General features: G+C 36.1%; 2 protein-coding genes across 9 annotated transcripts in view; both read right to left on the bottom strand.

Moving 5' to 3' along the window:
• Positions 1–2,103: 2,103 nt before the first annotated feature.
• Positions 2,104–11,455, bottom strand: LOC107670642 (protein FAM118B). Of its 7 annotated transcripts, XM_016463321.1 has the most exons (9): positions 10,669–10,888; positions 9,570–9,659; positions 8,450–8,702; positions 5,897–6,124; positions 4,861–4,989; positions 2,987–3,284; positions 2,842–2,907; positions 2,539–2,557; positions 2,104–2,508 (listed from the first exon to the last, which is right to left on the bottom strand). In XM_016463321.1, the coding sequence occupies exons 2-8, from the start codon at positions 9,650–9,652 to the stop codon at positions 2,544–2,546; spliced, it is 1,071 nt and encodes a 356-aa protein (XP_016318807.1). In that variant the 5' UTR covers positions 9,653–9,659; positions 10,669–10,888; the 3' UTR covers positions 2,104–2,508; positions 2,539–2,543. The 7 variants fall into 7 exon arrangements, with proteins under 7 accessions (XP_016318807.1, XP_016318804.1, XP_016318805.1 ...); XM_016463318.1 differs by lacking the exon at positions 10,669–10,888 and adding an exon at positions 11,301–11,455 and having other exon boundaries at positions 2,104–2,557; XM_016463319.1 differs by lacking the exon at positions 10,669–10,888 and adding an exon at positions 10,900–10,950 and having other exon boundaries at positions 2,104–2,557.
• A 2,403-nt stretch (positions 11,456–13,858) lies between these two features.
• The window catches only part of LOC107670636 (acetolactate synthase-like protein), a 16,462-nt gene continuing 14,708 nt past the window's right edge, over positions 13,859–15,612 (bottom strand). For both annotated transcript variants that reach the window (XM_016463307.1, XM_016463309.1), the window contains 3 exons: positions 15,404–15,475; positions 14,500–14,605; positions 13,859–14,299 (listed from right to left, as the gene is read on the bottom strand). In XM_016463307.1, coding sequence (XP_016318793.1) covers positions 14,121–14,299; positions 14,500–14,605; positions 15,404–15,475 — 357 coding nt within the window. In that variant the 3' untranslated portion in view covers positions 13,859–14,120. The remainder of the gene's footprint in view (positions 14,300–14,499; positions 14,606–15,403; positions 15,476–15,612) is intronic.

Raw genomic sequence — 15,612 nt, 5'->3', positions numbered from 1 at the left:
TCATAGAGATTTGTTGTACTTTGAGAATGTGTAATATTTCTTAAATAAAGCTGCTATAATAGCTTGTAATGACGTGTCTTGTTTGGTACTAGTAGTTCGTAATTGTTTCCTATACTTCTATTCTCACCAATGCTGAATTCTGTGGAAGCCTGTTTTTCTGCCACAGGAAAAAAAAAATTGAACTGCGACTTTTTATCTCAATTCAGACTTTTCTTGCAATTCTGAATTTGAAAATGTCAGAATGGCAAGATATAAACTCAAAAATTCTGACTTTTTTTCTCACAATTCCAAGTTTCCATCTCAAATGTTTTTTTCCCCCCTATTAATTCTCTTTTACCTCTAGCAATTCTGTATATTTATATTCTCAGTTGCGAGGAAAAAAATTAGAATAGTGAGAGAAATTCAGAATTGGATTAAAAAATTCAGAAACATTTAATTCCATGGCGAAACAGACTTCCATAGAATTCACATTCCATATATCATTTCTACAGAAGTAATACAAAGAGGCATGTCTGTTGTTTTGCAAAAACAAACATAACCTCATGATTGGTGTAATTTTTTAAAATCTTATGAATCAAAAAGAATTACAAACTGGTGACTTATCGGTTTAAATCAGTTTAGTCACCAAATCTAGCAGGGTGGTTACTGAACTACTGTAACAGCTGTTTATGACAGCGTACAGTCAAACATTTTCTCAAAAGTACTGTTTTTGCACAGCTAGAATAACCAGAAGCGGATGACACCGGAAGTCTCGCACATTCAAGTTACAAATGGCAGCTATCGCTTGTACTTTAAAAATAAGGTGGGTAGATGTAATTCCTGAAAACATATTCACTGCAAATTTGGTACCAAACAGATGCTTTATTTTAAAATAGCATTATAAATACCTAAAAGACATTTGTGGACAGAGATGATAAAACCGTGGACCACTGGAGTTAAAATACAAAAGGTTTATAAACAACTGTTTACATTTCTTTTTACTGACCAAGCATTTACAACTAGAAATGGGGACTAACTGTCAGTGTCAAAGTGCAATAAAATGTATTGAAAGTTGTGTAGCTTGAGAGGATTGATGGCATTATATCATTATCCTCATTATTAGTCTCGTGACAAGTTCAAGTAGATTCATGGAAGCGGAGATGCTTCTATAAGTAAAGCCTGAGAAATCACATGAATTTTGATTCACACCTCAGTCACCCTAACGAGGTGTTTATTGCATTTCCTCCTCCTTACAGGACAGATTTAGTAATAAAAGAAATGTCCAGAGTCATATTTCACCCAATAGAGCTGTGTGTGTGTGTGTGTGTGTGTGTGTGTGTGTGTATACTGTATATGGAAGCTTCCACAACAGAAAAAAAACAAAAAAAAAATTGTAAAAAACTGCAACTTTTTTCTAACAAATATGACTTTTTTTTCTTAGAATACTAAGTGTACATCACATTTCTGTATACTGTAATTCTCACAATACTGTATATGGAATCTTGTTTCTGCCACAGAATAAAAAATGAAAAAGGTTATCTTGCAATTCTGACTTCTTTTCCTGCATTTGCGAGTTTATATCTAACATTTCAGACATTTCTTAGAATAACAAGCGTGTATCTCGCAATTTTGAGGTTTTATCTTGAAATTCAGACTTTTTTGTTAAAATTGTGAGGAAAAAAGGTGAGATACTGTGTCAAAAAGTCACGATGAGAATTTGTGTGAGTGTGTATATACAGCATCGCTTTTTGTTGTTTGTAAAAATTGTTTGCAAAAGTCATGAAAACTACATTTTATTAAAATCACTATTTTAATTCATTATACAGTACAGCAAATGATATCATTAAACAGAATTGTACTGTACTATGTAAATAGTACAATTTTTTTTTTTTTACAGAAATGAGAGATTTTTCACATTACCGTAATCAGAATTTGAAGTTGGGCAGTGTTTAAATGTAATAAAAACAATGTCACAAAATGTATAAATAAATATATATATATATATATACACACACATACATATACATATATATACATACATATACACATATATGTATATATATATATATATACAAACACACACACACACACACACACACACACAGAGACAGTTATTTAGGGGTGAAATATGACATGGACATTTCACACAATGACCATTTAAATATTGCTGGTGTATTTACTGTTGTGAAAAACGGGAAGTGAGACTGCATTGCTAAAACGCTCCTGTTCAGCTGTTTTGGTATTTAACAGCTCATGTTTAAGGTCAGACTGGTCCTGAACATCATTCTTGGTCCACAACTTCACTTAAAACCACATTTAAAAAAAATTATATTTCTCCCTCACTCGCATGAAGAGTTTCATAAACATTTTCCGAGTTGCAGGAGTTCACAGTTTGCTTAGTGGTACTTTTACTCACGCCTTTCCCGTGTGAAGCGGACGAGTACTGGCAGCGCTCGGTTTTAGTATGAGAAAATGAGTCTGTTGTGCGTGAAGATCTAGTCATACCAGATCCGAGCGGAAGGGGGCGGCGGAGCTGTGGAAACGTTCCCAGACTGCCACTTGTGTCACGAGTGGAAGTCTGGACAGGGAGAGAGGAAGAGCTACAATGAAGATCTCGTTACAACAATGCGCATCAGCTGATTTCATCATGGGAAGCCACGGGTGCAGAGGAGTACAGTGGGAAGGTGAGTATAAAACAACAACAGAAGCCCTTGTGCTGCATTCATGTTTCTATCGTTCTAGAAGCATGCACTGAAGGAAAGAAGGGAAAAGGAAAAAACGCGTGGTCATGCTCCAGTCAAATGCCCAAATTGCCTTTAGCATGCAAGCTGGTTGAGGTGCCAACACAAAAGCCGTCCTAACCTTGCAGGAGGTTCTTCTGGGTCGTAAAGCCATTTTGACTTTCTTCGCCTTGTGAGATGGGAGATCCTGAATCAATCCAGCAAATGAATCAGTGAAAAAACACATCAGTTGTACGTAACATATCTAAATAGTGAAGACAACTTACCCCAGCCATTGGTCACCACATCCCGGTTGCAAATCTCATTGGCCAGTCGTTCGAAGTACTCTGGCAGGTCGGCGTATTCATTGCCGTACGAGATGACCTTGATGCCCTTGTCCAGCATGTTGTCTCGGAGCTTCTTGAATTCTCCCACGTCCTCTCGCCGCACCAGCATGAAATGCTCAAGGTCGGACTTGTGTTTGACCGCCTCGAGAAACAGTGCCTGGAAGGTGGTGTCGTCCACTGTCCTCCCGCAGCCCAGGAACACGAAAGACTTGGTTTCATAGAGTTTCTGGATCTCCCTCTGCAAAAACATGCAACAATGTAATAACTGAAGTGATGGACTGATATGATGATTTTCCATACACTTTGAATACATGCGAGTCTACTCATAAAAAAATAAAAAGAAATACTTAAAATTTAAATGTACGTTTTAAAGTAAAAATTATCTTTACGTATATCATGAATTATTCATTTAAAAATATCAATCATTTTTCAGTTTTTAAACCTGAACTACCCTTGCCTTTAAAAGATCAGATTATCTGATATTTTGACAGAATTATTAATCTTGACACACAATCATGCAGGGGTCTCTGTGATATAATTAATTTTATTCTGCATGTTAGTCTCACCACATGACTTTGGTTTGGTGAACAAAATTTATTCACATATTAGTAGCAAATGCAGAAGTTAAAAATGTATATGTTAATTATTTTAATAAAAAATTATGCTAAACTTTCTTTTTTTTTTTCTCTTCATTTTGTATCACTATATGATTGGGGGGGGGGGGCCTTAATTTCTGATAAAAATCGCAGTTGTGATTTAAAACACTATTTTAAAAAAATCCAGCTTTACAATTTGTAAAGTTTTGTGATTATATATCAGTATGACTAATAATAAAATAATAATAATAATACATACGTATATAATATTTTACATTTTATTATTTTTTTAGCATTTATTATTATTATTATTATTATTATCACAATTATTACTATTAATACTACTACAACTACTAAATAAAAATAACAATAACAAAAAATAAAATAAAAAAGGAGCATTTAAGAAAAGTAATATTTTTAAAGTTACATTACTAATATTTTTTGGTGTCTTTATTTCATTTTCAAACGTTAAACCACAGGGAGCCCTTAATAAGCACAGTGCCACACTTCACTTTGAAAAACACAGCACATTTACTTCAGTAAATTCCAATTTGATAATCGCACTGAGCATATCGCAATTTTGGTTTTATTTCAATTAATCCCTATGTATCACCCTGACATTTTTGACGTTATGCCCCGAAAACATCAAAATGAATATGAATTCAGACATTAAAACATGTTCATCATAGAAGAGGTGTATTCAATGTATATGAATTGCATTTTTAATGCATTTTTTAATAAATTAACTGATCTAGACTAAAAAACTGCATTATGTCATAGACCAGGGGTGTCAAACTCAGTTCCTGGAGAGTTTGGTTCCAACCCTGCTCCAACACACATACCATGTAGTTTTCAAAAAAGCCTTAAGAACTTGATAAGTTGAATCAGGTGTGTTTAATTAGGGTTGAATCTAAACTCTGCAGGGCTCCGGCCCTCCAGGAATTGAGTTTGACACCCCTGTCATAGACCATCATAACATCATAAATTGTTATGCTGCTTTTATCAGCATCATATAAACTTCATATAATGCTGTCATAACAGTTTGTATTTGGGTAAATTATTATAAGGACTGGACAGTGAGCAATAAAAACTGCCACAAAAGGGAGTATCTCTTCAGCCCAGAATGCTTTGGTTCACAGTGTCCTCCACCCTAGTGAATTATCAACGTTCCATTGGTGTGACTTTATTTTCTCATGAGAGCAGAAAACATTCACTCACCATGACTTCTGTGTTCCTCAGAACGTTCTGGTAGCCAGCAGGATGCAGTACAATGCCGCTGGGGTTGGTGTAAACACCGTGAATATGAAGTACGCTCAGTCTTCTCTTCTCCTGAGCCCACTCCAGAACCTGCACACACAAGTACAGCGCGGCATCTCATACTCCACTGCTCCCAATCCGGCTCCCACTAGGAGCGTCCAGCTGCTTTTAATGACTGCAGGTTCTAATCAAGAGACATCTGATGGAAAAGGTGCATAAACACCCTGCCTAAAGGCCACGCTATGGAAAACCACACACGGCCTGATGAATAAAGACACAGGGAACTGAACATGCAGTCACTTGTGTTTCCGAGGGCCCTTCAGGTGAGCTGCTGTACAGCTTACATGCACTAATGCACTACATGACGCTTGGCCAGAGACCATAAGGCTGATTTTATGGCTAATAGCTGAAGCTTTCACTGCTTTGTGCTGAAGGAAATTTATGGCCAAACACAAACAGAGATGAACCCAATGCACTGAACATCTGAGGAACAGCGTTTCACAGCTTTATTTCAAAGCACACATTGTTTTTAGTTTAAGCTTAAAGCAACTGATGATCTGACGATGGGTCCTCATGGTCTCTTCTTCAAATGTTATTTATCAGTGACTTTTATGAGACATAATGCAATTCAATCATAGAATAAATAATTGTGCTATATATATGACGTCACATTGCTGATGGACTTTCAGGTCCCAATGACCTGCCGACAAAAACTTTACAATTTTGAAGTGTTTTATATCGATATTGAATGATTTCTGAAGAAGACTGGAGTAATAATGCTGAAAATTCAGCATTGCACCATAGGAATAAATTACATTTTAAAATATATTCAAATAGAAAACAGTTATTTCAAATTTGTTTGGATGGATGGATGGATGGATGGATGGAATCCAAAATGAAAAGTTAGACATTCACTATTCAAATGGTTAGTGTCCAATAAGGCAGTCTGAACTGTAATGCTAATTCACCTCATTTATACAGAAAACATAGCTGGTACCTTCTTCTCATCTGTGAGATCCAGAGACTCCAGCTTGGTCCCTTGGTGGGCAGCGTAGATCTCTAGCAGATTGTCAAAGTTGGTGGTGAGGACCAGAGCGCCACTCTCCATTAACTGCAGCACGGAGCGAAGGAGATGCTTCCCAGCGTTCTCCATCTTACACTCCAAGTCATCAAACACCTCGTAGAGGCAGTCTTTAAAAAAGGTGGAGCGTACATTTCCCGTCCGCTACAAAGAAATTTGACAAAACAAATCAAATCAGGGGTTTGCTACTATGAATAGCTTGCAGAATCCACTTTCTTAGGAAGAGGCTGATTATAAGCACCTCCACACCTGATGTGAACTAATGCCTCTGATCTCAGTGGTGTAAATGTCTTTCAACTGTTTACACCTGGTATTAACCTCCGTCTCAGCATCTGATCATATGCGCTCAGCATTAAATACAGATGTAAAAGGGGTCCAAAACTTTCTTATATCAAACCACTCAAATAAAAATTTTTCAGGGCTCCAGACTACACCTAAAACAGTTGATTTGAGAATAAAAATATTAATATGCAAATTATATTTTTACCAAAATCACCACTGGTGAAAATATGATTTTATATGATTTTAAAAAAATGCATGTCATGTCTTTTTAGTTGTATGTTCTGTGAGGAGTAATCTATTATATAATTGTTGTGTTGATGCAATAAAATGAGACGATGAGCATGAAAGTTTCAGTGGAGAAAAAAGAATAAAAATGATAATGCTGTAAAAGGAAGGTAGACATACACAAATGAGGATGAGAATGGACTTTAGAAAAATAATTTGGTGGTTGTTTTTTTTCTCATAGGAGCATTGGCTCCTTAAAGGAATAGTTCACTTAAAAATGAAAATTTGATTAAAATGTACCCAACCTCAGGCCATCCAAGATGTAGATAAGTATGTTTCTTCACAAGAGAAATTTAGCATTACATCGCTTGCTTACCAATGGATCCTCTGCAGTGAATGGGTGCCGTCAAAATGAAATAGCTAACTGTTTCTTACAAACATGCAGCTTTTCACTTCCCAAGACATTATTTGATGGACTGGAGTAATGACGATTACTTGTTGATTATTGTGATGTTTTTATCAGCTATTTGGACTCTCATTCTGATGGCACTCATTCACTGCAGACAAAAAAAAAGGTGTGAAAATGACATATGATCTTATCCCTTACAGCCTTGTTTTCATCTGTGCCAAATTCAATATTGTGTCTACCCTCACTAAGGTCTATTGATTTTTTTTTTTCTTTGTCTGGAGCCGTGATTTGGGTACTCATGAAAAATGACAGCATTGAGCAACAAGCATTCAGAAATGAGATGAACATGCAATCATTCTTGGAAAGTTGTGGACTTTTTTGTGCTCATCAACATAGTAGCGCAATAACATTGATGCCTGAATCAAAAAAGCAGTCTGAATGTCTCAAGCATGACTTACATATTCATGCCCAAACATGTCAAAGTCCAAATGTATTTTGGCATCCACTGACTTGCTGCAAACATTACAAAGAATGCATAACTAAAGAAATACGTAATGCCGAAGCTGAATGGACTAGCGTCTAGTCACAGCATGTTGTTCTGGAGGTGTGAATCCTTGACACGTTCAGATTAACCTAATTTTTTGTGCCACTGGGGTCTGCTCTGCTCATGTGAGACTCAAAACTCACAAGTAGGTTAAATCACTGAAAGACCTCACACTAACAACAACAAATAAACCGAGCTTGGAAATTCACTGGGATAGAGACAGACAGCAGGCTGATGTTTTTCTAGGAGAGTTGTTTTGTTGATGTTTATTGTTCAGCTATGACCATTCCAGGTAATGAAACCCCAGCACTGGAGCTGAAATTCATTACCTAACTCCCTTTCACAGGCCTAATGCCATCTAAATCCTCTAGTGACACTGATGGGTTTGGATGCAAATGATACTGGGGCTTTGTCAATGAAAAACAGGGATAAATCACTGAGTGCTGTTCTGACGGAGCGACAAAAAAAACACTGGTGGCACGTGGTTCTACGCCCCATTTTGTCTGGAAAGAAAGAAAGGGACTAATGATGGCCAAACTCATCGTTGTGCTCTGCGGTCCATGCATTGCCTAGCATTGTCCTAATGGATCAACATGTTTATTAGGGATCAACAATACAGATTTTTTTTTTTCAAGATTTTTCCTTGCCCTGACAACTTTTCACTAATCACAGAAACTGAAACATTGGCATAGCCCATCAGCATCAGTCGAAGCAGCACGTGAACCAACCATTTCTTCCTCTTTACTACTGGTTATTGCACAAAATAAACAAACATGAGAAGGTATGTTAAAAGAAACAGTAAAACATACTGAAATGTTTCTTGTAATTGCTCAATCGGTGTTTCAAGATTAATTAATATAAATATTTCAATATTTCCAGTTGTTGTTTAATATTATTAAAGAACAATGAACTGGAGTAGAAACAATTATATCATTAAACATAAAAACTGCCTTATGTGCAATTTAAATTTTTGTATACAAGTAGTAAGAAAATGAAAAAAACATCTTACCGGTGAAAGTTTCTGGATAAGGTCATGAGCAACATGCACCAGGTTTTTGTCCTCTTGCAGACTTTTCTGGAAGCGGCGGCTCTCTTCCTCCTCAAGCAAATCAAAGTCATTGGCAGCATCTAGCAGCGCCTGGATCAGACCTTTCCAGGAGCGTAATGCGGGCACTTGAGGAGCTACGGCTGAACTCACCCCCGTGCCAATCACCAGCACAAGCTCAGGGGCGCGCTTGGTCTTCAGGCTGGGCAACAACTTCCTACTCAGCCGAGGAGGAGGAAATGTAAACAGGTCAGAGGAAACATGCATACGGATGGAACTACGCTACAGAGTTGCATGCAAAACATGGTTTAAAACGGACTTTAAAAATATGATCTAAAACTTTTAAACAATCAGTAAAAGGAGGTCCTTAACTATCAGTAAAATGTCGACGTCATGAGATGTTTTCTATTTATTAGTTATAAGGTTGGTGATTTTTGCAAACTGTTAACTAAACTGTTGGACATGTCTAAATGCAATTAAAACCCCTGGTTTGTGTGACTTTTTTTATGTGTTTAAAAGTATGTTAGATACTAGTTTATCTTCTCACAACAACGGCATGGGATTTGTCTCTCTAATTCTTTCAAAATCTGTCTCATCCAATGCTTAAAAGGGAACACAAAAGAAGGTATCGTTTCTTTTGTGTTTTTCTGCGGATCACAAAAGAAAATATTTTGAATAATGTTGGTTTCAAATCCCATTGACTTCCAATGTATGGAAAAAAAAACTACAATGGAAATCAATGGGAACCAAAACTGTTTGGTTACCAACTATCTTTAAAGGGGTCATAGGAAAACTTGAAATCGCATCATATGACCCCTTTAAAATATCTTGTTTTGTGTTCCACAGAAGAAAGTAAGTTATACAGGTTTGGAATGACATGAGGGTGTGTAAATGATGACAGAACATTTTTCCAAAGAATAGGAAAAGGTGAAGTTTTTCTTATCAGGAAGTACAGGTCTTTGAAAAATCACACGTTCATCAGAACAAGTCAGCAAACAGGAGCTGACTTCAATGAAAAATATTTGGCTCGCCCTGGGAATGTGCTGGCAGCAAAGCAAGACACGAACATCTGTTGTTTTCATACCTAGCCTTCTTAGCCACTGTGTCGCCATCCGCAGAGTCATGGGAAGGACGCTTCTCTGTCTTCACTGTAACAACAGAGGCCATTCGACTCCTGAGAAACAAAGATCCCCAAGTACAATTCATTTATAAAGCAACACTATTGACCAAAAGGCTATACAACAGATGACAGACAGACAGACAGACAGACAGATAGATAGATAGATAGATAGATACAGATAGGATTCATTTATACGCAATACTACATAGTATTACACAGTTTTATAACATAATTTCACTATATATAAACCTAGTGAATTTAAGATTACTGTTGTTAGTAGGAATTAATTAGACCAATGTCAAGTGCTCATTTAGAAGGTTAATAAAGCTTAACTGAATTAATTGTCCTTTGCCATCTTGACACTGAAAGAGATTTACTCTCCTGTGTCTGGAGGAACAGGTTTCAGAGGATTTACATACTCATGATGCAAGGAAGAAATCTGAAGATGCTGCAGTGATTTGTTGTAAATACTTCACTCAGGAGCTAAAAGATGTTAGGGCATATCTCTTTTCTTTGTTTTTCTTTCAAAATCATGCCAGACAGATTCGGGTGCACATAAAGGGCCCAAAAAATCAATCATAACCTAACAACAAACACTGACCAGACATCCTCGAGCTAGCAAGCTAACAGGCTAGCTACAGCTGTATTTTTAGCGCCAAATAATCAATTATAAACTAATAACTTTATTTTCTGTTAATCTTTGAATCCAATCCATTACGAGTACTAATAACATAATTATTATTATATAACATGTTTTGGTTGTTTTAGCGGGGGCGTTTACTTGAAGCCTTCAGTCACCTGTTGCTTTTGTTCCATATGTGATACAACACAGCTTTAGCATGCAGGCTGATATTACACTATTGTCTATATGGATATTATTTAATCTCCGAACTTCAAGACTAATAATAATAATAATAAATTGTATACTTTAAGCTACAATTTGTTCAACTGGGAAGGCGAGATAACGGGAAAGAGGAGATTTAACGTACGTTACCAATCCGCTAAATTTCATCAAACGACTAAAATAAAGTAACGACAAAAAGGGTCTTAAAACACGACTTACCCAGATGAACAGAGGAAAAAATTAGGATCCGAATACTTTCTTAAAATTGCTCGAGGCGTTTACTAATGATAAAACAAAACACTAAAAGCAAACTCTCTTTTTTTATCGAACAAACTCTGAAGCGGCTTCCTATATAAGATCTCTGTATCAGTAGGGTATCAGTGCCTGTCAGCCTTCAGAGTCCAAAATACTGAAGCCTTGAATGAATCAGTTCAGCCTTTAGAGAAGTACCTGTCCACAGACTTTCCTCTGCGAATCCTTCTGTACACAAGCTGAGGCTTTACATGAGTAACGGATGTGTGCGTGCCCCCGCGTGCGTCTGGGACGTGAAGGTTTAATCCGCCAGACTGATACAGTCACACACACACACACACACACACACACACACACACACACACTTAAACCTAATAGTCGACCAGAGTAGTAATTTACATTTAAAAAGCTCCAATTAATAATTTACGTTTTTTTCTAGCTTTCTACCTTGATTCTGTAGGCGGCTGTTCAAATTCATGGCTGTCTGTTGAACTAATCATCGTGTGCATTCGCTTTCTTTGTCGTCTTCTCTTGTGCTTTTCTCCATTGGTCTCTTTTTTTTTTTTCTCGCTCTCACTCAACTCTGCGATTGGTTTCACCTTTCCGTGTCTTATTAGTCTGTACCAGGCCTCTCTTTGCTTTTCTAAATATTGTGCCCTTCTTGAGGGATCAGCATCCCGTCGAGCCCTGTATCTTCGCTGTCTCTCTGCTGCTGACATCTATGGAAATCATGGAAAGTGTTGATTATTTACTTTTTTTTGTACTTTACTGGAGATACCGTTCAAAATTAGTTGTCAGTAAGAAAGGATACATTCAAGAGACAATAAAGGCATTTATAAGATTTCTATTTCAAATAACTGCAGTTCATTGAACTTTCTATTCATCAAAGAATCCTGAATAAAGTGTATAAATGTTATGTTTTACATAAAGCAGAAAATCAGCATATCAGAATGATTTCTGAAGGATCATGTGACACTGAAGACTGGAGTAATGATGCTGAAAATTCAGCTTTGCCATCATAGGAATAAATTACATTTTAAGATATATAATTCAAATAGAAAACGGTTTCTGTTCATTCCAATAATATTTCACAAATCTTACAGACCCCACTATGAACAGTAATGCAAGTTACACTCAAACTATGACAAGTATAGTTAGGCTTAAACATAATAACAAATTATACTGATACAAGTCTATGACTAACATAGTTGACAGGTAGCATAGTTGACATTCTAGTCTTATTTTTGGTCAGACACATGACATTTTTTTTGCATAATAACATACTATAATGTAATCTCACTATATGAACTATTATCAATGAAATATTAAAGAAAATTAGCATCCACTTACCAAACTATTGCTCAGTTACATGGCGGTGTTGTATTAGTAACTTAGTTGACAACAGTAAAGCGAGATATTTAATCATGTTGATAACAGAAGAAATATTATTATTGTGTATATATTAAATAATATTGTATATTGGATAAATAGTGTTTAATGTTCTGCCCTTTGGTAAAAATCTGATATGTTTACAAAACATTTAGAAAAAAATCATTAAAAATTGTATTGTTTTATAAACATAATATAATATAATAATTTATAGCATTTGCAAACATGCAACTCAATGGCAGATGGCTGAAGAAAGAGCTCAAGTCTGTAAGTTGCTTCTTTTATAGCGGTTCAGTCTCAGTGAAAGTAGGATATGTTCCCATTCAAATGCTGTCTACAATAAAAAAGTTAATGGGTTAATAGCAAGGCATGCTCTTATTCTGGAGAGGTCATGATGTGCCTGTGGTTAATGAAGCTTTACGTTTTTTTATAGCTTGTTGCGCAGAGACAGGAGAGCATCCTTATTTTCAGTACCTTCTTCCTCTAGTGTTCTCTCTTTTCACCCACTGGCCATGTATTTGATTGCTTCTCACTGACTGCACATGAAAATCAACAATGTAAATTAAACAGGTAACTCTAGTTAATAGGATTTTGGGATCAGACAAGTCATGAGTGTGTTTATCTTTATAAATCTGCAGTGATTTCTGGGCATGAGCAGATGCAAAAGTGATGGCCTTGCTGTTTTTTGTTTCTAGGGATTTGGAGGTGACATACTTAGAGTCCTATCAGACTTTTTTTTTCCAAATTCTTCAGAATGACTTTAACACGGTTAGTATTTACTACTAGCTGATGAATGATTCCTCATGGGTTAGTAGATGCATAGTTTGTCTGACAGAGCCTGACATCTAGTGGTTCATGTCTTGAGGGAAAAAAAAAAAACAATTGTAGGACTGTTCTTTAGAGATTTTATTACATCAACAAATGTTGATCAATTATGTAGCCATATCCAAATGGTCATTTTGTGGGTGATGCTGAAGTGATCAATCACAAACCGAGGAGAGGCATTATGGTATATCCAGGTGTGATACTGCAGCAAAAACAGGACTGCATTTCCAAGTATTTGTTCGGATATTACTTTGGTTTAGATTGATATTTCTAGATAAACAAACATTTGATTCATTATTTAGTGAAATATTAATATCCAAAATAGCTGCAGATGCCGTTCTTTGAAAATTATTTCTAGCAAATTTGATTCTGAACAAGATCAGTTTAACATTCAGTAATTACAGGCACTCCACTGTATAAAGCAGAAAAAATTCAATCCTGCAAGCTTTTACACAACACAAGCAAGTCTTCCATTATTGCATTAGTGTTATGTCATATATAGTCATATATTCTTAATGTGAGTTTCAAAAATAATATTTCAATCAAAATTTACTGGACCATCACACTGTTAATCTTGAAATGGATTCAGATTTTTCTAGTATTTTACAAAATGTTGTACAGAGTGAAGCCACTGTGCTTGTTCCTTTTCAGCTCAATGAAAAAAGTACTTGCAAAAAATGTCCAAGCTCACATTTCAGCCCGAAATAGTACAGTAATGAGAATATTTATAAATATATATTTTTATTACTGTACAATGTAATATTACATACTGCCCAGTATGTAACTTTTTCCAAATTAGCATAATTTAAAGAACAAGAAATACTACCACTGTATATAAATACTTTTTAAAATACAATTTAAATAATTTATCATTATTTTCTCCCTTTTTTGTTTTAAGGTAATGAGAGTTGGGGGGAAATGTTGTCATACGTGAAAAAAATCATAATGATCCGAAACACAGGCTTAATTTTCTTTAAACATCATATCATTTACTTATTTTTTTGTTTTGGGATGAACTATGACCGAGACATGTTCTTGAGAGTTTTGCTTTGAACATTGTATTAGTCACAACATAACATCAGATATGTTGCTTTGATCTCTGTTCAAAAAACAGCTGAAGGGTGTGTGTCTTGTGGTATATTTTAAGCATTACAACACAAGAAAGACTTTGGGTATCTAGGCAGGATAGTGCACAGTGTTTCTCTCTAAACTGAGATTGAACCTTCCCTGAAGCTGGTCTTTCCGATCAGAACGTTCAGCAGAATGGCCTTTCCCTCTCTGCACTCCTTCTGTGCCTTTTTAAAGATGTCATCAAGTTGCGACTCATCCTCTCGGCCAATCAGGTAACCTTTGCCCCCATAACCATCGGCTACAATATGATAATCTGTAAGCAGAACAGCATGTGATGCAACTCATCACTATGAATGATCAACATACAATATTTCCCTTTGGAAAAGAGCTTAATCATAATACGAAACATTTTTGTGGATCAGAAGACAACATTTTACTGCAGATTCTAAACATAGCATTGACATTTAAACATGCAGTGAACAACCATTTAATGACTGTGCCAAAGCCTCTCACCTGTAAAAGCAAGACCACAGGCTACGTTGCTCCCGAGCATAGGCACTTGTTCTCTGGAGATCTGACTCCAGCATGCATCATTTCCCACCAGAGCGATCACTGGGGTCTGACGTGAGATGACAAGGGAGTCGTTACAAGTTTTCAAGAGAAAAGCAGATAGAAGCCACAGCGAGGATGTTTTTGAAGGCATATTCCAGGTTTCCACAGAAAATATCCAAGTTGGTTATAACAAACAAAGTTACAATGTAAATTTTGTTCTTCAGAACACAAATGAAAATATTTGTAATATTCTCTTATGATTTTATCATTCCCTCCATTGAAAGTCTGTGAAGACATAAACTTAATCCATATCAATCAACTGGTGTAATCCAAGAGAAACAAACGCTTCAAATAACGAACAGATTTCATTTATGCTTTTATTCACATATAAATATTGATCAACGCACATACATTCTTGCGCTCATTTGAGCTTCTGCAAGAACCACTGAGGTTTGTTCTTGAGTGTCAAGCATATACGGTTGAGCTGCCGTTGAGCTTTGTTGATCAATGTACTGTATAAAGCCTAAAATAAATCCGTTCATCACATAATGTGGTGGTATCTCTTATAAAGACTTGGATTAAACTGCTCAATTCATATGGGTTACTTTTATGATATCTTTATGAACTTTTTGAAGTGCCAAAGTTTCAATGGACTTTCAGTGCATGGATAGAAATCTCTTAGTTTCGTCATTTCAGGCATCTTCATTTGTAATTTGAAGATGAACGAAAGTCTTATGGGTTTGGATGACCTAGACAAGGTTAGCATTTTTACAAAACACACATTTTTTTAATACATTCTGAACTTGATGCTGTAAAAGTTACAATCAGTGCTGCAAGGGCTTGTTACGCATGTTAAAGTTGCTACCTTGTGGCGTGTGAAGGTATCAAATTCAGCCACGCTATATCCGAGGGAACCATCGCCGTAAACGATCCATACCTGTCAACAAGATATTGGCTGTTTACATGCACCCCAAAAACGTGACTAAGGCTGTATTGTGACTAAACTGGTGCTCTGAATGAAAAAAAATTATTTAAAAGGGTCATATGATGCAATTTCAAGTTTTCCTTTCTCTT

Source organism: Sinocyclocheilus anshuiensis, unplaced genomic scaffold, assembly GCF_001515605.1.
Source record: "Sinocyclocheilus anshuiensis isolate Anshui unplaced genomic scaffold, SAMN03320099.WGS_v1.1 scaffold140, whole genome shotgun sequence".
Taxonomy (NCBI): Eukaryota; Metazoa; Chordata; class Actinopteri; order Cypriniformes; family Cyprinidae; genus Sinocyclocheilus; species Sinocyclocheilus anshuiensis.
This window is presented reverse-complemented; position numbering and strand designations above follow the sequence as displayed.

Excerpts from the sequence above, each read along its gene's own strand:
- LOC107670642 (XM_016463318.1), bottom strand. The coding sequence starts at position 9,652 with ATGGCCTCTGTTGTTACAGTGAAGACAGAGAAGCGTCCTTCCCATGAC. Across the intron at positions 4,990-5,896 it reads ATCTCACAGATGAGAAGAAG|GTTCTGGAGTGGGCTCAGGA; the intron begins GTACCAGCTATG and ends TTGTGTGTGCAG. Across the intron at positions 2,908-2,986 it reads TGTGGTGACCAATGGCTGGG|GATCTCCCATCTCACAAGGC; the intron begins GTAAGTTGTCTT and ends GGATTGATTCAG.